General features: G+C 49.2%; 1 protein-coding gene and 2 long non-coding RNA genes across 3 annotated transcripts; all 3 read left to right on the forward strand.

Moving 5' to 3' along the window:
* The first annotated feature begins 8236 nt into the window (after positions 1-8236).
* On the forward strand, positions 8237-10985 carry LOC125322575. Its single transcript, XR_007202099.1, has 3 exons — positions 8237-8380; positions 10079-10184; positions 10945-10985. It is a non-coding gene; the product is annotated as an uncharacterized LOC125322575 (long non-coding RNA).
* Positions 10986-11138: 153 nt separating this feature from the next.
* Positions 11139-14064, forward strand: LOC125322495. The gene is made up of 3 exons (XR_007202033.1): positions 11139-11180; positions 12679-12831; positions 14025-14064. It is a non-coding gene; the product is annotated as an uncharacterized LOC125322495 (long non-coding RNA).
* A 4050-nt stretch (positions 14065-18114) lies between these two features.
* Positions 18115-21116, forward strand: LOC125323707 (TOG array regulator of axonemal microtubules protein 2-like). Its single transcript, XM_048298896.1, has 2 exons — positions 18115-18172; positions 20736-21116. The coding sequence occupies exons 1-2, from the start codon at positions 18160-18162 to the stop codon at positions 20969-20971; spliced, it is 249 nt and encodes an 82-aa protein (XP_048154853.1). The 5' UTR covers positions 18115-18159; the 3' UTR covers positions 20972-21116.
* The last annotated feature ends 1124 nt before the right edge of the window (positions 21117-22240 follow it).

A 22240-nucleotide genomic window follows, 5' to 3' on the forward strand; every position in this document is an offset into this window, starting at 1 on the left:
AAAAGTAGCTGCCCTCCATACAGACTTGTGTCTCAGCTCAGCAGCTCTTGCTGCTTCACAGAGGCTGTAGGAGCCACTTGGCTCCAAAAGGAGAGAACTGGGCAGGTCTGATGCAAGCTGAAGAATGACTGCTGTGTTTCAGCCGGAGCTTGGCAAGCTCTCTGGGACTCCAGCACCTGAAAGCTTAAGGACAATTCCTCAGCTTTGCATCGTGTTGGGTTTATGTGTTGCATTTCCTCCTTCATCAGGGGGACCATGCTAAGAAGGTTTGCCTCCTTTGATGCTACACACATTCCATGCCCTTCTCTTTCTACACGCTCATATATTCTTTTGTCCTCCCTTTTCTCAAGGCCAAGATCCAGCAGCAGAAGCAAAGAGAAGAACTCTGAACATGCAAGTAGGTACAGGGCATGTCTGTCCTAAACTGACCATTGGAATGCTGACCCAGGGGTGGCATTGTGACAGTTTGGTTGAAAACCATCCTGGTTTAAATGTCTTCAAATTCCTTTCAATTCCTTGATGAGCTCTCCCAGAGCCTGGTCACTGGGAGTGTGCTCCGGTGGTGCAGTGAAAATTACTCCAGGAGCTGCACTGGTACCTTGGGGCTCGGGAAATGCACCACAGGAAAAGAAAACATTCCTCTCCATCCTGCACATGCCTTTCATCTCCCTGCACCCTTTCTAAGGTCATAATTAGTAGAGAAAAAAAGACATTTAGCATGAAAGGAGAAATGTTCCAACTCCTTCCTCCTGCCTTTGAAGGAGAACACCTTCCCTTGGGGCAGTTTCTGTGCTGAACCCTTTGAGATCTGAAGGAGATTCATGGACATTGCCTGGTTTTGCACGGGGAGAAATAGGGAAACCTCCTTAGACAGAAAGGCCTTGTGAATGTTCCAGTTAAGGGGAAGGAGACTTCCAAATGGATGCAGCCTATGCAGGATCAGAGTTTGTCATCCTCTGACAGCACAAGCCTAAAGCCACCTATGGCAGGTTCACGATGGCAAATCTCTTCCCCGACTCTCTCTGCCCGTGTCAGTATTGCAGGCTGAGGCTGGGGGAGGAGATGCCTTCTGCCTTGTCCCCCCTCCCTGCCTTGCCTGATCCCTGACAAGAAGAGTTGTGCCAGACCAAATGCGGTGTCTGGTGCATGTGTGTCAGTCCCTGCTTTCAAGTTCAAAGCCTCAATGCCAGGGTTGTTGTTCCTTTGCCATCTCTGGGCATGGAATGATAGGAGAGATGAGATTTGAAGAAACAATTTTGCTGATGCAGAAAAACGATTTATCATTGGTGGAGGCCTGTACAGAATGATTAGTTCTCTGAGTTTCAAAAGCTCCATTGGAGAGCATTTCAGATTAACCTGCACCATGCTGTTTCCATTAAGAAAATTTTGAATTGTCAGGATTAGCGAAGATCAGAAATGTTTTGAGGCAGGTCATGTTTATGTTGGGTTTGGGTGTCTCTGCAGGAAGGAAAGCAGGGAATAAACTCCTGGAGCAACAAAGCAGAGAAAGCTGGGACGTTTGCATGAACAATGTGTTCCCTACAGATATGGGCTGCTTGAATAGTGGGGACATCTAAATTTGATTGCAAATCTTCTTTTGCTTCTAACACGTGGTGCCATTGTTTGTGTCCCAGCACTGCCTTTGTTGTAAAGAGAAATAAAACCCACCAACAAAACCCAACCGAGAACTGAGGGGGAGTTACAGAAACAAAGGCCTTGAAAACTGGCTTTGGAAAGCAATTACTTCCTAGGTGGAATTGTCAAATTCTAGAGACCCCTGTGGGTTGCCAACTGTTTGGAAGGAAAGGGATCCCCAAGTAGTGGATGAGCCATGAGCAGCACAGAAGCAAAGTAGTGGAACCGCTCTCTCCTGTCCTGCCAGCTCCATACAGTTCAGAGCAATTATAGTGATGCTAGTTTCATGAAAAATAAAAACAAAGTGATCTTCTCAATATTTAAATAACCCCTCGAGTGCCTCACCCATTAGTTGTGGTGATTGTAAAGGTGGGAGTTCAACTAACTCACTTCTTCCCTTGTACCTGATCTACAGCTTCTTCTGAGTCTACAACAAACACCCAGAGGAAGAAGGGAAAAAATTCATGGTGTGTGATAGGACCTGGGATGCCTCTGTTCCCAAGGGAACTGGCTGAACTTTTTGGCTTGAAGACGGATGCGCGGAAGCCCGACCTTGGCAGTGCAGGTCTCCGCTCGCAGCCTGCTCAGGGGGCCTTGGCCCAGGAGCCCCGGCAGGGGCAGCTGAGCAGCGCTGCCCCCGGGGTCACTGCCAGGGAGCACAAGGTGAAGGCTGAGCATGGCTCAGCCTCACAAAGAGGTAAGGCGGGAGCTGGGCCGCTCTCTGGCGGGAGGAAGGCTCTTGTGCCAGCCTAGAGAGCCTGGGCACATTGCCAGGGAACAGTTCTGCCCTGCATGTGCCCCCTGCACTGAGCTGTGCTGCTCCCAGTGCCCCGTGGAGCTGTAGGGCTGCTCAGCTGTGGGGCCGGGAGAGGAGCAGGAGGGTGCGTGTGCAGCTGAGCCATTCCTGGAAAGCACAGGCCTCTGGGCTCCCTGCTGTCCCAGGGCAGCCCAGAGGCCAGGCTGTTCCTGTGCTGGCTCTGTGCAAGTGGGTCAGGGTGTCCCCCTGGTCTGCCTCAAGTGGCTGCTGGCAGGAGCATGTTTCCCTGTGCAGCTCTTTAGAAGTTTCCAGGTGGTCTGTCCCATTAAATACGTAGCTTCAGATGCTTTAGGTTTGCATTGCGGCCTCTGTTATATTTTGTGTCTCCACTTTGCACTTGGGACTGACTGCACTGGTCCCAAGGAGGTTACCCTGGAGTCAGTAGTTTCCCTGTCAACTTCTCAGATGCTCTTACCTTCCAAGGCCTTGCCTTCCAATCCAGAATAGCCCTCCTTCCTCAAAGCCCACATCTAACTCTTTTTTATGATTAAGCTGACCATTTTGCTGGGCAAAAAATCCTGATTTAAGACATTGATTTTTTGCTACTTTGCTGCTGCGTGTTTTTATCCTCTGTGAAGCCATGTAAAGAGTGATTCATCCTCTGAGTTTTAACGGCTCTGTTGGAGAGTGTTTCAGAATGACCTACATTGTTCCACTTCCATTAGAAAATTCAGCCTTTAGTCAGACTGGCCTGAAAGTGGCCCAATCTCACACAGTTTAGAATGAAAATCCTTGGGGAAAGCAAATTATCCAGTTTCAAGAACACAATTCACGTTTTGCTAACACTCCTGCAATCCTAAGCTTTTCTTTTCATGTCCTCTAAAATATTGCCACAAAGAGAAGAAAATATTGATCTAAATGCTTACGGGTGTTAGAACCCGGGAGTTCTTTTAGGAACCGGGAAGAAGATGTTTACTAAAATCAGCACGAATTAGGGCAGATAAGAATCTCTGTCAAGAGCAAGCTCCGTCTCTGCCCTTCTCTATCAAACACAGCGGCTCTCCAGCATCCAGGGCTGAGGCCTCCATCATGCAGGAGGTTTCATTCTGCTGGCCAACAGAGCAATGCCATGTCTGCTGCCAGTGCACTGTGGCAGTAGCCCATCCATTGGGAGAGGTTCTAGGCATATGTAGCTTGCTGCTCTCAGATACAATCTCTGGGTCTTACCAGAGCTCTGCAATCTGGAAGCTGTCTTGCCTGTTGCCCAGCATGGCGCTGTTGGGGGCTTGAAGTATGCCAGAGATTTACAGGAACCTTTGCTTCCATTAACAGGCCTCCCAGTGAGCCAGGCCAAGGAGACGGATCACCCCACCAGTGCTGGCCTTACGAGTGCCGAAGCCCTGAAGGATGGCTTTGGAAAGGTGAGGGATAAGGACAGGGATGAGCAGACTTCCTTTCCAGTGACTGTTTAGTGCTAGGCCCAAAATGTCCCTGAAAATCATAATCTTCCACTCTTGGGGGATGGGGATTCTCTTGGGAATATATTTGACAGCTACAGAGCAACTGCTTGGCTATTTCCAGTGGTGGCAAGGTCACTGGTTTGGAGACGGTGCTAAGGTCATGCCAGAAGCATTCTTTATGTACAAAGGCCCTTGTAGAGAAGTTCTGAATGGCAGAGCAAGCTACACATCAGTGAATGTGGGCAAAGTGCATCCTGGGAAGCACAGAAGCAAGGATTCTAATGCTGAGTGTAAGCAAGGCTGCAAAATAAAATGGGAGAGTTTGATTTTTCCTGGTTACTTTTCTTGCTGTATCTCACAGCCCTCTCATTCTCAATTTTTCCACGCATTAACATCAATGTTTCTGCAACTTGTTTTCACGTGACTCCTCTTTTTGGCCTCACGGTCTCCGAGAGCAGCTGAGTCCTTCAGAAGCCAGAAGTGAGAAACAGCTGCAATTCCTGGCCATGAGTGTTAAGCAACAGCTACTTACCCCTCCTTGCTGCGTATTGCACATGGTTTTTATTCTCCTGCCATGGCCTGTAGGAAGGGAACTGCCTGCTCACTGGTCACGTGGGCTCTTCATGTGTCTTGGAGCACTCCTGTGATTTTCTTGCTTCAAGCAGGGCCTCTTGACATAGGCTGAGAAACAGTACCTTGGAGCAGTGGGAAGTTATGGCAATAAAGTGTTCCACCTCACTGTGTGTAATTGCCAAGGTGAGGACGGGAGGCATTCTTCAGAAACCATTGGAATGTACATGGAGCTGCATCAAGGACTGTGGAACTCTATGGACTCTGTGCTCCTGATGAGATGTTGTGTCTGGTTTGTGTGTCTCTGCTTACAGTCTGTGATGCATTCCCATTGCATGTAGGTCCGTGCTGCACTGGGAATGTTGGCTCAAAGGAACTTAGAGCGGAAGCCAATGGAGCTTTTGGAGAAAGAGATCAAGACAGAGAGAGAAAAGGAAACGTCCTTGCAGCTGCCTCCACAGACAGTTGACCCCGGGGATGCAGCTGCAGCAAGTAAGTGGTTGCTACACCTGTGGTCCTTTCTGATCACTTGCTTGCCCTCTGCACAGTGTTGCCCTCAGACTGGGGGGCTGTTACATTTGCATCTGAGTGGGAGTTTGCATAGGATGTATTTCCGGTCCCCAAAGAAAAATGGAGAGGCATGAAGTGTCTTGCCCATGGCCTCACTGAGTCCGTAACAGAATATCAGCTTCCCACCTTCCCCTCTGAAGTCCTTCAGAGTGTAAAATTCTGTCTTGCAAAGTACACTGGGGCTTCAGACTCTCTCCTGGATAGCAGCCTCCAGGAAAAGCGGGTCCAAAAGAATGCTTTTCAACCAAGGTGCAACCTGGAAGAAACAAAATTCAACTCCTTCTAATGAAAACCCCAGAGACCCTTCTCCCACCACTCCCTGCTGAGGAGCTGGTGCTGTAGAGCTGTGCTGAAGCCCCGAGCCAGTGCTTCTGCTGTAGCCCCAGGAGCAAGCAGCGTTGCCGACTGAATCCCGGCTGAGGGGCTCTGACTGCAGTGCTGTGTGCGCTGCCCCAGGGCAGCAGCAGGGACCTCAGGAGGCAGCACTCAGCCCGAGGGCATCACGCAAGGTTATCTGCGCTTTCTTTTGGTAACTTCCCCAGCCAGCCTCTGAAACAGGAAAACAAAAGCAAAGCAATACTGGGGTTTCCTTGTTTCTTCGGGGAAGCATCACTGCAGTTTGGTTTTAAACCAGAAGAGGGTAGATTTCAATTAGATATTAGGAAGATTTATTTTATAATGAAAGGGATGAAACACTGGAAGAGTTTGCCCCGAGAAGCTGTTGTTGATCGATCCTTGAAGGTGTTCAAGGCCATGTTAGATGGGGCCCTGAGGAAGCTGCTCGTGCTGAAGATGTCCCTGCTCGTGGGGGCTGGACTAGATGGTGGTTAAAGGTGCCTTCCCACATAAACTCTTCTAGGAGTCTGTGATCACTTTCCCATGGTACTGTGCCACTGTTATACTTGAAGTTCTTTGGGATAACAAAGAGATGTTACCCAGCTCCAGCAAGTTTTCTGGGCCTTTCCATTGTCACCCTCCACTTCCAAGCTCCTCTTTGGTCCCTGCAGGCTTTAGCCTACCGCCTGTCAATGGCACAGCTTCCAGTGTGCCGAGGAAACACCCTGGTAGTGCCTTGAAGAAGAAGGTCTTGAGGAAGCAGGACAACGTGCCCTTACTGCCCAAGAAGCCCATCATCCATGGAGACGGCAGCTTCCCACGCAACTCCTCAGGTAAGCCTGCTCCACAGCAGCTTTTTCCTGCACCGGTTTTCCTTGCACAAGGAGCACAAACCACCTCCTGCCTCAGCCACCACAGCTGGGATCTTGGGTTCATAGCCTGTGCTGAGAATGAACAGCAAATCTACTCTTGAGTTACTCCAGCTCGGCAGAACTGGAGCAGTTGGTTCTTATTGATCCATTGGAAAGCTGAGCTGCATAAAGTAGTGGTAAAGACCTAAGCTCTGGCTTTTGCCCATCCTAATAGAGCAAACTACAGCACTGGTGCCAGGAGGCAGCTGTAACTGCAGGGATGAGCTCGGGGCAGTCTGGCAGGGTGTGCTCACTGTGCACCTACGAGTACCACCACGATCAATTGTCCACTCTCCATCTTGGCCCTCTGCCTGTGCTGCTGTCCGCCTCTGCAGCCAGCTTTCCTGCTCTCCCAGCAAGGGTTGTCTCTGCATGGCAGTCAGCCACTTGGTGCAGCCGTGCTGCTGCTCCCAGAAGCGCCCAATGGCTTCTCGCCGCTGCCATCCCACGGCCTGCAATGCCAAGAGGGAACAAGCAGCACCTCCTGTGTCACCCCACCCAAATACAGCGGCCTGTGTAGCAGGTGACAGCCAGGAGGGGCTGCCTGGTGCTCCCAGGCTGTTTGCTGCCCGCAGTGAATACACAGCACATAGTCCCTAGTGGCTCTTGCCTCTCCTGTGAGGGCAGCCTGCCTGTGCTATGATCCTGAGTAGGGTGAGAGAAGAAGAAGGGAGCTAGGAATGATACTTTGAGTGCTCTTTTCTAGTCATGCTACTTCCATGCTCACAATTGACCAGAACTAGCCTGACGTGGCTCCCCATTCCTATTGAATATAGATGTGTACATCCACATCCTTCTGCAGTGACACCACTGATGGCAGTGACAGGGGTACATCAGTGACAGCCAGATTAGCTCCCATCTGAATATTTTTGATGTTACGCTTCCTCCATACTGTGTGAGAACATGCAGGGTAGCGCAAAACTTCTACAGAGTCTAGAGCAGTTCATCTAGATTCTGTGCAATGTTTAAACTCCATCATTTGAGACAGCTCAGATGTTTCCTTGTACACATTAGAAAACGACCTGTTGAGTGCATGACATGAAATTGATGATCAACAGTCCTTTGGATGACAAGTGGGTTTCTTAAGAAATGCATTTATCATCTGAATTTTCTCATACCTTGTAAACTGACTATCAAGAGATTGTGTCTGCCAACAATTTGCATCTGTATTTACGTATTCTTATCATCAATTTGCATTTGGAAGGCTTTTTTATCAACCATCTGGGCTAGAGATTCCATTTTTCCACAAGAGAAAGCTTAGGCTTGCACAGTGTGCACACAAGTCCATTTGATGACAAACACATTTCACCTCAGCATCTTTGAAATACAGCCAGTGTGTACTTTACTGAAATAGTAAAGATTCATGATGCTTAGAAAGAACAAAATCCATGAACTACTCCCTTCCCAAGAGCAGGCTGAAATGTAAGTGCACTCAGCTGCCCTCTGTCTAGAATATTTGAAGCCAATGGGAACAGAGGCGCTGTGAGGTGTGAAGGGTCAGGTATCGCTGTTCCCTGGTAGCTGCTCTGAGGGGATTCAGCCGGGCCCAGCAGGACTCGCTTGTTCAGGCTCGGCTTGGTGCTGTCACGAGGCAGCTGCAGGTCTTTCCTCAGGGAGTTGCAGAGTGCCTCTGTCCTCAGGGCTCGGGGAAATCAGGGCGCTGAGACAGGAGAGGCAGCTGAGGGGTCCCTCGTGGGGAGCAAGTCCTGCTGGTGGGCACTGTCTCACAGGGAGTGGGAGCTCTGCGGCCTCAGGAACGTGCCGCTGGCTGTGGTACCTGTGGCACTTGGGAGCTGGCGCTGTGTGGGCAATTGTCAGGTTGAGCCAAGGAGCTGTGCCCAGCTGGGGGGGCTGGGAGAAAGCAAGGAGCCAGAGAGCAGGGAATTCTCTGAGCCAGTGCCAGTTTGTACCTCATGGAAGCCTGGCTGGGAGATGGGGCTGCAGGCCGCTCCATGGCGGGGTGCCTTGCCCGGGGCTGCAGCGCTCATGGCTGACCCTCTCCTTACAGTGACCCCGCAGACGGCCACTGGTGCCGAGCGCCGAGAGGAGCCGCTCCGTGGGAAGGGGCAGAAGGACGGAGCCTCTTTGGAGCCACAGCAGTCCTTGCTCGAGGCACTCTCCTTGCTCAGCAGCGATGACTGGTAAGAAAGGCCCCGTTCACTCTGTCTCCCTCTTAGCGTTAAGGTAGGTTAGGAGAGCATCTTGCTAGTGCCTCTGAGCCCCAACAGCCCAGAGGGCCGAGGGGCACCAGTGAAACCACTCCAGAGCAGAGAGAGGATAAAGATTTGAGAGCAGCCTTTTCTTGGCCTTGGTCTGCAGCAGTGCTCCAGCTGCAGCAGGTCCGTGCTGTTTCCTTGCTTTGCCTGCTGCTCTGTGGAGCTGCAAAGGAAATCTTGAGGGAAGAGAGAAAGCTGTGGGACAAGATGATTTGCTGGCTGAAGCCAGAAGCAGGATGGCAGCAGTTTGGAGTGTAGAGATTTGGGTGCCTCGGGGCCCAGTGGGACTGAGTAAGATTTGTCTCCGGCCCCACTGCTGGCAGCAGATGCAGGAGTCAGGGTCTGCCTGTGACCTTCCGCATGTGAGTCCCAGGAGCAGCTACAGGGAGTTCTTCTTTCTGAGAAATGCACTGAGTTGTGCTATAGAGTCACTCAGCCTGTCATTAGTCCTGAGGGGCTCATGGCAGAAGAGAAGGAAAAAGAAATAAAATCCTCTAGGAATCTTGCACTTTTGCAATTCAACTGTTTCCTTCTCACTGCTTCATATGGGCCTGAGATGTTTTGTCAATACTCACAATGTGTCCCAAACTTAGACACAGACAGAAGGAGGCCTGTAGAGGCCCAGAGGTGATAACCCCACAAATATTAGGTGATATTGGTTGTCTTTTTGATGTCTGGGTTATCATCTACTCACTGCTGGATGCTTCATTCACACTGGGATAAGGACTCCATTCACCCTGGGATAAGCATGAAAAATCTGCAGCGATGCATCTCCTTGTGCAGTCGCCTTTGCTCTGCCCTTTCTCTTCGGATTTCTCTTCCCCATTTCTGTTTGGTGCCCTGTGAGGTGCAGAGAGCTTCTGCAGCTGTGGGGGGGTCCGGGTGACACGCAGGGATGCCCGTGGCATCAGCCGCCAGCCCTGCGCTGCAGCCCCGATGCATCACGCGCCTTCCTGTAGCTCAGGTCCTGCACAAAGCAAGTGCTGAGAGAGGGAGATGTTTGCACCTTGTAAATAACATGTTGCTGTTGTTTTAGGTAGGGGCTTTTGGGAAAAGCCAGACTTTCAGCTGTTCTTGCCCTGGTGTGGAATCTTCTGGGGTATCCTGCTGCTTTCCTGGGGAATGTGTGAGGTGGAGTGGAGTGGGTGACAGACAGGCCTAGATTGCAGAGTGGAAACTCAGCTACAGAGTGCCAGTGCAGACTCTCACTGCTGAACTGCCTGCTGGGGCTGGCAAAGAAGGAAAATGCCCCAGACACAGCCCAATGGGACTGTGTCTCAGGGACAGGTACAGGGAGGTGACAAGAAACAGCAGCATGGCACGGTCTCACAGCCTCCAGGAAGCACTGACATTGGGACTTCATGTGCCAGAGACTTCAGAAAGGCTGTCTTGTTAAACGGCCACAAATGAAGAAGACTCTGAAAGCCCTCTATTTGCCTCTTGGATTTGTGTATGCTTTGGACAGCCACAGCAACCTGTGGCAGCGAGTTCCACGATCTCATCAAGTACTGATTGAAAAGCACCTCCCTTTGTTTGACTGAGCCACCAGCCTGGTAAATTCAGAGGGTGCTGCCTAGTTCTTGGGTGGAGAGAAAGTCAATCTTTTTGGTACTTGCCTTTCAGGGAGCTGAAGGAGAAGGGACTCTTCAGCATCAAACACCTGGCTGAGTCCCACTCAGAAGTCCTTCTTTGTAGACTTCGTGAGGTTTGCTTGGCACTTACCAACGAGGTAAGAACATTGTTCTGAATCGTCCTCCGTGCTTCTTACACGGTGTGTGGAGTAGATATGTGCTTGTTCATCTCCCTGTGTGCTCAGGGACTGCCTTCATTTCTGTTTCTAGACCCTATCTTTCTCATGTCTGTCAGCTCTCTATAGGATCTGTGAGCACATGTAGCTCTATTTACTGGTAGGTCGGGCATCTGACACGCTCCTCTTGGAGCGAGCTGCCATTACAATGCAACGTGCAAATGCAGAAGCGGAGACACTAATTATGTTATTTGCTGCAGTCCAAATCTCTGCCCAAGCTGTAATTCAACACTGCCAATTAGTCTGTAGACTTGAGCCTGTGTTTTCTGTTTCCTGGCTGAGGGCTTCAACTGCTGCTGTTGCTTTTTCAAACAGGAGCAAATGACTCTTTTGTCTTTATGACTTGTGCCTTTATGGCTTGAGAGCAGCCCTTGCTTTAATTTGTTTCTTTGTTTTTTGAATAAAAGGGCCTAAAACCAAAGCAGTGGACATTCCAGAAGAGTTAAGTAGAACACTTTAAGTTAAAGAATATGTTTTAGGCCTGCAGGAAGCAGGCCTGAGGCCTAGCACAAGTAGGTGCCAGAGTTAAGTGCCTTTCTGTGCTTGTGCTCTTCTGCTCTGCCTGTGCTTTTGTGTTCCCCTGGACACAGCGGGAAGTGTTGTCATTTCCTGGGACTTTTGTCTAAGGCAACTGGTTTTCTTTTCAAGGTGATTCTTATGTTTCCCCTCATGACTTCCCCAGGTGACCAACCTTCGCTCAAAGGTGTCTTACTCTGCAATCGTCACTCTTGGAGAGCTCTTTGTGACCTTGCAGAAGGACATGGACTCGGAGGTGGATGAGGTTGCTCGGGTCCTTCTCCAGATGGTGTGGAACTCCCCAGAGTTTGTCCAGAAAGCAGCCAGTCACACCCTGGGAGTCATGGTGGAGCATGTGACTCCTGCACGAGCAATGACTGCTCTCATGGACAGTGGAGTCCAGTAGGTTCTTCTTCTCTTAGTGATATTCTTCACCTTCTATTGTGTGGGGGGGAGAAGGGCTGAGAGAGAGAATGGGAATGGTGGGAGGGAAGGGTCCTGTATCCTGCATCTTCTGTGATCTCAGTGACTTGATTCTCCAATCAACCTCACTTCTTTCCTCTTGTCACCTATTTCTGCCCTCGTGCAGCCCTTTAGTTGACAGAATCACAGAGCTGTAGAATATGCTGAGTTGGAAGGGGCCCATCAGGATCATTGAGTCCAGCTCCTGGCCTTGCACAGAACAAACACGCCAAGGGTCACACCATGTGCCTGAGAGCGTTGTCCAAAGGCTTCCTGAACTCTCTCAGGCTTGGTGCTGTGACCAGTGCCCTGGGGAGCCTGTTCCAGTGCCCAGCCACCCTCTGGGTGAAAAACTTTTTCCTGATATCCAACCTCAACCTCCCCTGACTCAGCTTGCTGCTGCTTCCTGGAGTTCTCCCAGTCTGTCCGAGTTGCCTAGATGTGGTGAATGGTGGGCAAGTGAAAGTGCCTGCAAAGGCTAAGGATAGAGCCCTGTGGTTTTGTGGGAAGAGGGACAATTGCAACTGCAGCTGTGAGCGCTCTTTGATATTTCACAGCCCTAACCACAGAGGCCTTGGGAAAAACCATGCATCCTCATTATGCCATTCACTTGAGAAGTAAGGAGGGTTCTTGCTGGGGCATGGAGCACATGGGGGAGAACGTGCTGGGTGTGGCACAGCCTGCACAGCAGGTGCAGCTCCTGCCAAGAGGCGTCTTGTAGGACTGTCCTGGCCTTAGAGCCCCACTTGCTATTCAAACTGATGTCTCATGTTAGCCTTGAGATGATGAATCACTGTACAGGCACCTTCACAGGCCGACTGCCATGGGACAGCTGAAGCAGGTGCTGCCTTAAGTGTTGGTGCTGGGCCTGATAGTCCCCAAGAGACACTGTCTAGAACAGGACAAGCTGGCTAAACTGACTGCCACCCTTTCCTCAGCTTTGGAAAAGGGGGAAACGTTCAGATGTATCTCCTGCCAAGCCTCACAGAAGAAACTGGCTGCATTGCTGGATATTCTTCGACTTCATGTCCCACAGCATGTTTTCCCTGCATTTGTTTCTTTCCCAAGGTCTGCAGATTTGGGGGTAAATGGGTGGAAATATCCTCAATCCTGCTGCGGCTCTCTGTGTAGTGGCTGGCCCCTGATGGGTCAGCCTGGGTTGTCTTTAATTTCCCCCTTTCTCAGAGTGAATTTGGGGAAAGACATTGAGTATCAGATAGTGCAGGGAGACTGAATTCCTCGCTCTTGCTTGCAGGCAGTCCTTCTGTACAGTGCTAACTTTGTGTTTCTCTGCGGACAGAACCTTCTACATGTGTCCCAAGTGTCAGGGAGAACCCAGGCCTCCTTCCCCCAGCAATGACAGGGAGCATGCTCTGGCCAAGGCCTGCGCTGTGTCCCCCTGCTCCCTGTGCCCCAGTGTCCGCTCTCTTCTTCCCAGGAGCCGCCACGTCCAGGTGCGGAAGTGCGCGGCCCAACTCCTCCTGTCCTTGATGGAGAAAACTGGAGTCACGAAGCTCGCAGGAACGCCCAGGGCTGAGAGGCTGGCGCACGCGGCAGGGACGCTTGCTCAGGACTGTCACAAGGACACAAGGTAATGATCTTCATTTCACCTCCTAAAACAGGAAAACTGTTGGGTGTCTGGCTGTAAAGGGCAAAACCACAAAAGAGTGGAAGCTAAAGGAAATATCAAGTTCCCTCACTGTGTGGATGAGGTTCACAGAGTCACGGAATACGCTGAGTTGGAAGGGACCCATCAGGGTCATCGAGTCCAGCTCCTGCCTGTGTGCAGGGCCCCCCAAGAGTCACTCCATGTGCCCGAGAGCATTGTCCAAAGGCTTCTTGAGCTCTGTCAGGCTTGGTGCTGTGACCACTGCCCTGGCTTGTCTGGGGAAATGACTGTGCTGGGGAACGTGAGGTTGTCCCGCAAGAGGGAGCATTGCCAACTTCCTGGGACTTGAATGATTCCTTCCTGAGATCAAAAGAGCCATCAGATGAGCCAGTCAAACAGTTTTGCTTGGCCTTTAGGTGCACAAGACAAAGCCAAAATGTTGGCTAATGTTCATCACTGAAGGATCGCATACATCTATTTCTCATTAACTTAAGACTTTCCTAGAAATATTCCAGGGGTCTTTAGCCAATGTATTCAGTCTTTCTAAACCTCTTCTGCAGATTTCTATAATGCTCTTATCTGTGGCTGAATGACCTCCAAATTGCTTCTTGAAGAAAACTGTGGTTTCCTAGTGGCAAAATCAACCCAGACCACCCAAATCCCCTTACTTTGAGGATTCAATTCCCATTAATAGCTGCCAAGAACGCATGAGCAACTAGCTGTCCCTGTGCATACATATGGTATAGAATAATCAAAAGCAAGCATGAGGCATTTGGTCCTGGCTTCCCTGCCAGTTAAAGAAAGGCAAATTACTGTGCAATGGCAGCAAGACACTGCTAATAAGCTCTGACTCAAAGCAGAGGTGTTTTGCTTGTTCCCTGGGGTCCTTCGATGCCACAGAAGCGCACCCACAGTTTCAGAGTGAGATTGTATTTTTCTGTTGCCCCACGTTCTCCTCTTGCCTCTTGTGTTCAGCTGACAGCACTGTGCAGTGACAAGTGGAGGTAAATCTCTCTCTTTGCTGAGTAGGTAATGCCTTCTCATGCAGGTATGGCAGCTGCTGAGGTTAAGGTATCAGCTTATTCTGTTAACGCTCCTCCTTTGTTTGTTCACCTTCTATTCTTTCTTTCTTTCTTTCTTTCTTTCTTTCTTTCTTTCTTTCTTTCTTGTTTTAGGCATTATGGACAGGAGATGGTGAAAATGATGCTGAATCACCAAAAATTTAAAAGGCTTTTGGAACAATCTCTTTCCACCCGTGACCTGGAAGATATTCTGACAAGAATGAAGAAGAAAGTAAGTGCTTGGTAGGAGAAATGTCTCCTTTGTGCAAGTATTGCCACTGCTGATATGACATCAAACATACCTAATCTTATCTCATTCTTTTTCTGCCAAATCAATTTGCTCCTGGGAATGAACTGTTGATCCGTAGCCTGTTCATCTGCAGAGCACAAAGGAACTGATAGTATTAGGGGAAAAGTGGGGTATTGGATATTTTGAATATTGGCCACAAACAGGGAAGGGAAAGAGGAGAAAATGGGTTTACATTTAAGCATAACCCCCCACCCCACTATCCCTACTCTGCCCCCAGTGACGCAATTAAGTGAGAACAGTGCTTCTGGAGATAACAGAGTCTTTGCAAAAGACACAGGAAGCAGTAGTGCCAAGAAAATTTCCAAATATACAAAAGTCCAGTCCCAGTCAATCCCAATTCCTACAATTACTGTCTGTCTTCTGGGAATGCTGTCTTGCTGTCATGCCCTGTGGAGCTGGAAGAAGCTTGGTGAATTCAGCAGCATCCAGTGGAAAATCATTTGTTTGCCTGGGGGTTTTTTAATTCTTTTTACCTACATTATAGAAGGGAGTGTGCCTTTGTGCAGCAACAGGGAGAGTGAATGTGGAATCAAATCAACTTCCAACACAATGGGCCAACCTCCAAAGAGTCCAAATTTTTCTGCAGCTTCCTTTAAGAGCATTAGTTCCCTACCAGTTTGCATTATTCCCATTTATGCTCAAGAGGAATGAATTGGGGATTTTAGACTGCTGCTCAGTATGGTAGCAGCCATAACCTGCCTTGGGCTATTGAAAACAAAGAGTTGGCATCACTGAACCTCTGGCCTGTTTCCTTCTGTAAGTTCGGAAAGGTTTGCCCAAGCCTTGGTAGCAGTGATCCTGGTTATAAGTTGTGTTTTAAACAGGTAATTTCCTATTTTACATTCTAAAGATCCATGGGGTTTCTTTATGCCTTTGTAGGGGATGGAAACGCAGAAGGGTGAACAGCCATCTGTCGAGAAGCCTGTGAAGAAGAGGAGCGATGGCTCGAAGAAGCCCCAGGCCACATTGCCTTCTAGTAAACGGTACTGAGCACTTTAGTTAGATGTGACAAAGCACGTGGCAAGCTTTACATGTCTCTTCCTCAGGAAAATCTTTCTGGTGGAGATGACCTGTGCCAGAGATTGTTTCCTTTCCCTACAAATGCTCTATCATAAAAAATGTCTCCTTCTGCATTACGCTGAACACAACTTCTCTGGAAGGGTTTCCGCAAAAAATGGGCGACAAAAAGACACCCATTGGTTGCAGCTCAGAAGATCCAGTGCAGTGGCAAGGACAGTGCTGTGGAGGCTGTGAGAGGGCCATGTCTCCGCTGCCTCACTTGGGACAAGTAAATTCAAGCAGGGTTTTTTTCCTCTGAGAGCAGTCTTTTTCAGATGGGTGTTTTGATGAGAAGTCCCAGTCTAGAAGCAAGATGCCGTTCCCCAAAATAGCACTTCCCATGCACGTGGTTTGGCCTTCCTGAGTCATGGTTTTCTTACCCTCAGACAGTACCAAGATGAGTAGTAAGTAGCAAGCCAGTTCCTGAGCAACTTTGGTCAACAGGTGTCTCAATGTGGACATTTTGTCTTGACATTCCTGTCCTTCATACTGTTTGCTTGATGGACAGCATGTTTGGTTTATTTCCCCCTGTGCTGCAATCAGCATTTGAGACAGGAATTTGGTCCTTGCTGTCTCTTCTTACCAGTGGGAGAGCTACTTGTACCTGTTGTCCTCTGATAACAGAGGGGATTTATTTAGCTCTCTCATGCTCAGCGCTGGCAGGAGAGTGACCACATGCCTCAGTAGCATAGTCAGGATCTTCCCATGCCCATGGAAGAGACAGGCTGATCCAAGAGAGTTGTTCCCAGTGGGTTTGTTAAGCTGTGGATCTAGTCTCTAGGGAAGCAATCATATGAGCGTAGTGCTGGGATGTCTGGCTTCTGTTTTTATCCCTGTTACGGATTTTCTGGATCCTTCAGATATGCCCCTATCCATCTGTTCAGATGCATCTGAGCTGCTTTTCCAGATTGTCATGCCTGCTGTAGAGACACTTCTCCAGAGGGATGAGTTTCCTTATTATAAGACACACACCTGCCTTATGATGAGGCATTTAAACATGGAAGTAGCGTCTCTCTTTCCTCACAAAGCAGTGCGACATGTGTACCTGGGAAGCTGTCTGGAGATAAGTGAGATGCATCTCATCCTTGGTTTTCCTGAGTAAGCACTGGTGAGAATGTTGCTTGCAGATTGTCTCCTGTAATGATTGTCATGAGGTCTCACGTTGTTTTTCAGATCAGGATTTTCTAGCTTGAAATCACATCATTAGGAAACCTCCCCAAGATGTTCTGCTCACAATTAACTGAAGGTATGATCACCAACAGGTCCGCATTTGGTTTTATTCTCCAGGGTGAAGGCTACCTCTGATGAACGCCTCCTACACCGCCCAAAAGCCCAGGTCACATTACCTCCGGCTGTGGAAGAAACGGAGCCGCTCCAGAAGCTGTACAATCTCCTGGAAGCCAAGGAGTTTAAGACACGGATGGAAGGAGTGGCACTCCTCCTAGACCTGTGCAAAAGCAGCCCCCAGCTCGTCTCCACTAACACTGTCCAAGTATGTAGGGTGTCTTCACTGTTCCTTTCCTTTAGCTCCTTTCCCAAGCCTGTAGCAGGAAAGTTAATTCAGTGTGTCTTGGCACTACATCCTGGCTGTGTGGGACAGGCTGGTGCCTCTTACCCTGAAATATTTAATTCAGGTCCACGCTTCAGGACAAGTTCTTTCAGTCCAGATGTATTTGTCTGGCAGGTGCCTATTGATGCTGTTCATCAGATGAGGACAGAGTTTTCTGCTGGTGTAACTTCTGCTGTCTCCTACTCCCACTTGGGTTAAGTGAAGGGAATCCAGCCACTGAAAGCGTGGCAATTATTCTCTAGACAAAAAAATGGGTTTGGATGGGGAAGAGAAGTATCAGGCTGGGCTGGTTTAAACCAAGTTTTTTTAAAGGATACTTCTGTAAACTCCGACTTGTCTTGCACAGGCACAACTCTGGTTACTCATTTCCATCGGCATCCCTAGTCCTCTTGGTAAAGACGGTGCTCACCCTTCTTGGGGGGGGTCTTTTTTTCTTTTTGGAAAAGGAGGGAAATGGCTAGGGACAGATCTCTTCCTTCTCCTCCCAGCAGCTGCTTTTTCCCTTTGTCCAGAAAATGGTGCCTGATAATGTGGCTGTCAAGGGACTGAACCTGCTCTAATGAGAGCGGTACAGCACATTAAATTTCAGAAGTCTACCTGCTAGGTAGACAATTGGTCTGGATCCTGGAAGAGTTGATCAGAGCCCTGCACTTCTCCAGACACAGGTTCTGAGACAGATGGAACAAAACCTGGATCTCCTCCAGCCATAGTTTTGGCAAAATCATAACTGTCCTCAGAACTTGAGGCAACTGTGTAGAAAAAGGGGCATTGTAAATATCTGGTTGCATACTTCGAAAGCAAAGATACTGTTTTGCATCAATAAATGGGATGAATTTAATGACTGAAATGTGGAGAGAAACACCATAGGAACTATCCTCTCCCCACCCAAACGTTTTCAAAATATATGAAAATCTTTCAACCAGCATGAGGTTGCGTAACCATTCCAGAGAGTGGCCCACAGGAAAACAGGGAAATTGTGCAAGCAAGTGCTGACCTGACAGGAAGGATCACTTTCATCTTTTACATTGCTGAGTGCTCACTTCTGCATCCCTTCTTCAAACAAGGACATTTTAATCCAGCTTTCATGTTGTTTGTTCTCTTCACAGATTTTTGATTATTTTGTCCCGAGACTTGGTGATACGCACAAGAAAGTGAAGCAGAAGGCGCTGGACGTGCTGGCTGAAATCATAGGCATCCTGAAAGATGGCTTAAACCCAGTGATCATCTGTCTGGTTGAAGGAATAACAAGCAACCTAAACTCAAAGGACCCCGGGGTTTATGCCGCAGCTGTGAAAGCGCTGGAAGAATCCATGGCTCACTTAGGTAAGGCTGAGCCCTGGCATGGACTCTCCTCAAGTGTGTCTCTGCCTCTGCGAGTCAAGAGAACGCTGAGTGCCTTGACAGCTGTTGTTGTCTGTGGAAACCTCCAGCTGACATCCACCAGAAGCTGTGCAGGTGCAGTCCTTACGCACCAGTCCCCCACCAGGCTTGAATGTGCATTGGCATTTCCCAAAAGTCCCAGGAGCCCTTGGCTCTGTGCTGCTTGTCTGAAGAGGAAGTGCTGGACTACAGGGCCAAAGGGATTTTTGGAGTTTGCCTGGGCCCCATTTGCCTTCCCAAATGAATAGCTTTGCTGTTGGCATGAAGGGACACTGGTGCATTAGAACCTCTGCAGAGCAGCCTCCTGGAAGGCTCCACATTATAGGCATTAGCTTCATTAGGACAGCAGGATCAGTTCTTTACTGCATGCTTGCATGAAGATCATTTGGGACCTCCTTTTTGTATCTCATGCAGGAAAGGAGCTCTTAATAATACCCTGCTACTGAAACCCACACTGGGGTGTAGCTCTGTAGTGGTTCCCAATGAAGCAGATTGCCTGCTTTGTCACTGCCAGCCCTGTGACCAAACTTCATCCCACACATGTTCTGTCTCCAGGAAAAGCTTGCCTTGGCTTATTAGAGTGGTAGGACTGGAGGCTTGTAGGCCAATGCAGGCAACAGAAAATTCAGACCCCCAAAACCGCAACAGATAGGCACAATGAAAACCAAAATACATACGCCGGTCAAGTATTGGGAAATCAGTTCATTTTCCAGTCTCTCTGCCAAGATCTGATTTCACAGATGTTACAGAAACCCACAGGCTACTGAGGCACTGAGCAGTAATAGCTCTTGTATGAGTAACTTGGAGTCTTGTCCCTAGATCCACACAGGTAACCTGACAATTTAAAAACAGCTTATCCTTCAGGTGGGAACGGAGGTGTGAATTTTGGAGCCTTCTCACCCTTTTCCATAGGGGAGAGAGAAGATCACTTCTGCAAATCTCTGGGATGCAAAACCTTTTCACTGCTTACGTGTGATTGAACTCTTGAGGTCCCTGATGTGAAATGTTTAACATAGCTCCTGGTACAGCAGACAACTTTGGATTTAAAATGTGAAAGGAGAGCTTTTCTTTTGGAATTTAAAATCCTCCCAAGTAGGCTGGAAGGAAAGAAGAAAAGGATTCAAAAATCAGCAGGAATTTCCTTTCTTTTACAAAATGGAGTTGCCCCTGCCCTTTCCCACCCCACTGTCCTTTCTCTTATGACCTCAGAAGAGAGAGCAGAAATGTATGTTTCCCTTGTAGATAAAGTATCCCTGATGAAAGAGTTCAGCCACCGCAGGAGTGAACTGAAGGGCCAAGCTCTGCTGGATGTCACGGAGCATCTCGCAGGTATGGCCTCCCCTTCTAAGGCAAGAGGTCTTCCGAGGCAGAATTTACAGGGAATGCCAGTGAATAGACACTAGAGTGGCTCCTCCAAATCAGGAGGTGCTGAGCTTGTCCCTCCTGCCCAATACCCATGGAAGGTGTATTGGGCAGGTTTTCCCTGGCTGCTGCAGAGGTGTGCAGCATCTGAGATGGGGGCGGCGCTCGGCCTCGGGGCTGAGCTCTCACTGGGGCGTCTCAGAAGCCGCCTCCAGGAAAGGGAGGGGCTAAAAGTTCCCAAGCTGGCTCCTTTCTTGGAAGCTCAGGGACAGCTCTGATCCTTTAGGGAAAACGGTGGCAAATGCTGTTTCAGGGGATCGGTTTGTTTTGTCCTCACAGAATTCTTGCTTTGCTCTTGGAAAGTTTTGAGGCGGAAGCCTGCAGTGCCTGGGGGTCACCGTTTGGTCCAAACTCAGCACACGTGTTAGAGGCACGGATTTTGTGCAAGGCAGCCTTTGGGGGCAGAGGGGCAGAAGCAGAGTGCTGAGGCTCCCTGCCTGTGCTGTGGAAGTGCCATTGGACTGAGCATTTCAGGGTGTGCAGTCAGGGTCTTCCTATGTCAGCGCTGCCCAAAATGCTCCAAATGCAGCTGAAAATTGATTGCTCAGAGGAGCTTGCTATGTCAGCAATAGCCAAGGGATGGGAAAATGATAACCTCAATATATACTAGAGAAGACAGTGTATAGCCTTGCTTTATTTATAGCCTTGCTTTAGCTGGGGCTAAATCCACTGCTAATTATGCCAGGTCACAAAAACGGAGTCATCCTTTTTATTAGAAATCTCTCAATTACCTCTCTAAAGTGCCTTTCAAACCTTCAGCAGTGGGTTTAGACAACTTCTAAATGGAAATAAACAGCAATTTGACATTTTGGTCATTCATCATGCTGGAAACAGATTGTGGAATGATTTAGTAAAGGTGTGAAGTCTGCCACAGGTACAAGGCTCGGATCTGGAGAAATTAGTCCTGAGGGCTTGGTGGTTCTGTTTTGGGGATGTTCAGCTGCTTTGCCCATTTCTGGATCATGGGGCTCTCTCTGTTATTTCACTGATCTTAGCCAGAGAGACTCCCAAAATCACAACTCGAGGTAGATCCTTGTTTGCATTAAGGCTGGTGGTTAAGAAGTTTGTGTCTCTCTTCCGGCAGCGCTTGTGGCATGGGTTTATCCCAGGAGCCCCGAAGTCGTCCAGCGCTACGCCCTGCCCGTGCTCTGGTCCTTCCTGGGGAACAAGGCGCTGCCTGTCCGAAGCGCCAATGTCCGCACTGTGGTCACCAAGCTTGCCTGCGCCCTCTACAAGGTGATGGGCGCCAAGCTGAGGAAGCATGCTGCCAGCCAGCCTCCGCATGTGCGGGAAAACCTCTCCGACATTTTGGGCTGGTGAAGGCTCGATGACCTGCAGAGAGATGACAAAGTGCTGAGTTGGACACCTCCGGACGTGACTTCTTAGCTGTGCCAAAAAGGACAGAATGCAAAGGAAGGGTGTGCACCTGCCCCCGCTCTCTCCACCCCCCTTCCTAGTCGTGGCATGGGGTGCCTGAAGCAACTTCCAATTGAGGACAAGGTGAAGGCTGAGCATGGCTCAGCCTCACAAAGAGGTAAGGCGGGAGCTGGGCCGCTCTCTGGCGGGAGGAAGGCTCTTGTGCCAGCCTAGAGAGCCTGGGCACATTGCCAGGGAACAGTTCTGCCCTGCATGTGCCCCCTGCACTGAGCTGTGCTGCTCCCAGTGCCCCGTGGAGCTGTAGGGCTGCTCAGCTGTGGGGCCGGGAGAGGAGCAGGAGGGTGCGTGTGCAGCTGAGCCATTCCTGGAAAGCACAGGCCTCTGGGCTCCCTGCTGTCCCAGGGCAGCCCAGAGGCCAGGCTGTTCCTGTGCTGGCTCTGTGCAAGTGGGTCAGGGTGTCTCCCTGGCCTGCCTCAAGTGGCTGCTGGCAGGAGCATGTTTCCCTGTGCAGCTCTTTAGAAGTTTCCAGGTGGTCTGTCCCATTAAATACGTAGCTTCAGATGCTTTAGGTTTGCATTGCGGCCTCTGTTATATTTTGTGTCTCCACTTTGCAGGCGTAACTGGCTACAATCTTATCAAGAAGTTTTCCTTGGACGTTTCCTATGTTCCCTAACCGACAAAGCCCTTGCTTCCTATCCAGAAGAGCTCTCTTTCCTCGAGCTCAGGAAGAAGGTGCTGCCTGTCTGAAGAATGTTTGAAGATTTGGATTTATACATTAGGCTTTGTAGTTACAGATGTACATATGTTCTGACATGTAGATGTAGGTTTGAACAAATGTGTTGTCATTTTATCTTTTAAATTTTGTAAATAGATTTTCAACAGTATATATTTTATTTTGATTGTTTTTGTTTGTTTTAAATAAAATAATTTTTAAAAAACAAGCCGAGAATGTGAGACCTGCTAGCCTAGAGGTTGTCAGAGTGCAGCTGACTCAATGTGCCACTGTCTCACGGTATTCTTTCCTCACAGCGCCTCTCCTCTTCCTCTTTTGCCATGTTTTCTTCATGTCATTTGTGCTGCTGTTTGTTATTTAGCATTACAATGGGGCCACCTATTACCATGTTTGGGGAACAATGGACCCAGAAGATCCTGTGTAGTCTCCAGTTTTCTGCCTCGATCTATTCTGTGCTCACAAAAGGCCTGAGCAAAGCA

Source organism: Corvus hawaiiensis, chromosome 3 (assembly GCF_020740725.1).
Source record: "Corvus hawaiiensis isolate bCorHaw1 chromosome 3, bCorHaw1.pri.cur, whole genome shotgun sequence".
Taxonomy (NCBI): domain Eukaryota; kingdom Metazoa; phylum Chordata; class Aves; order Passeriformes; family Corvidae; genus Corvus; species Corvus hawaiiensis.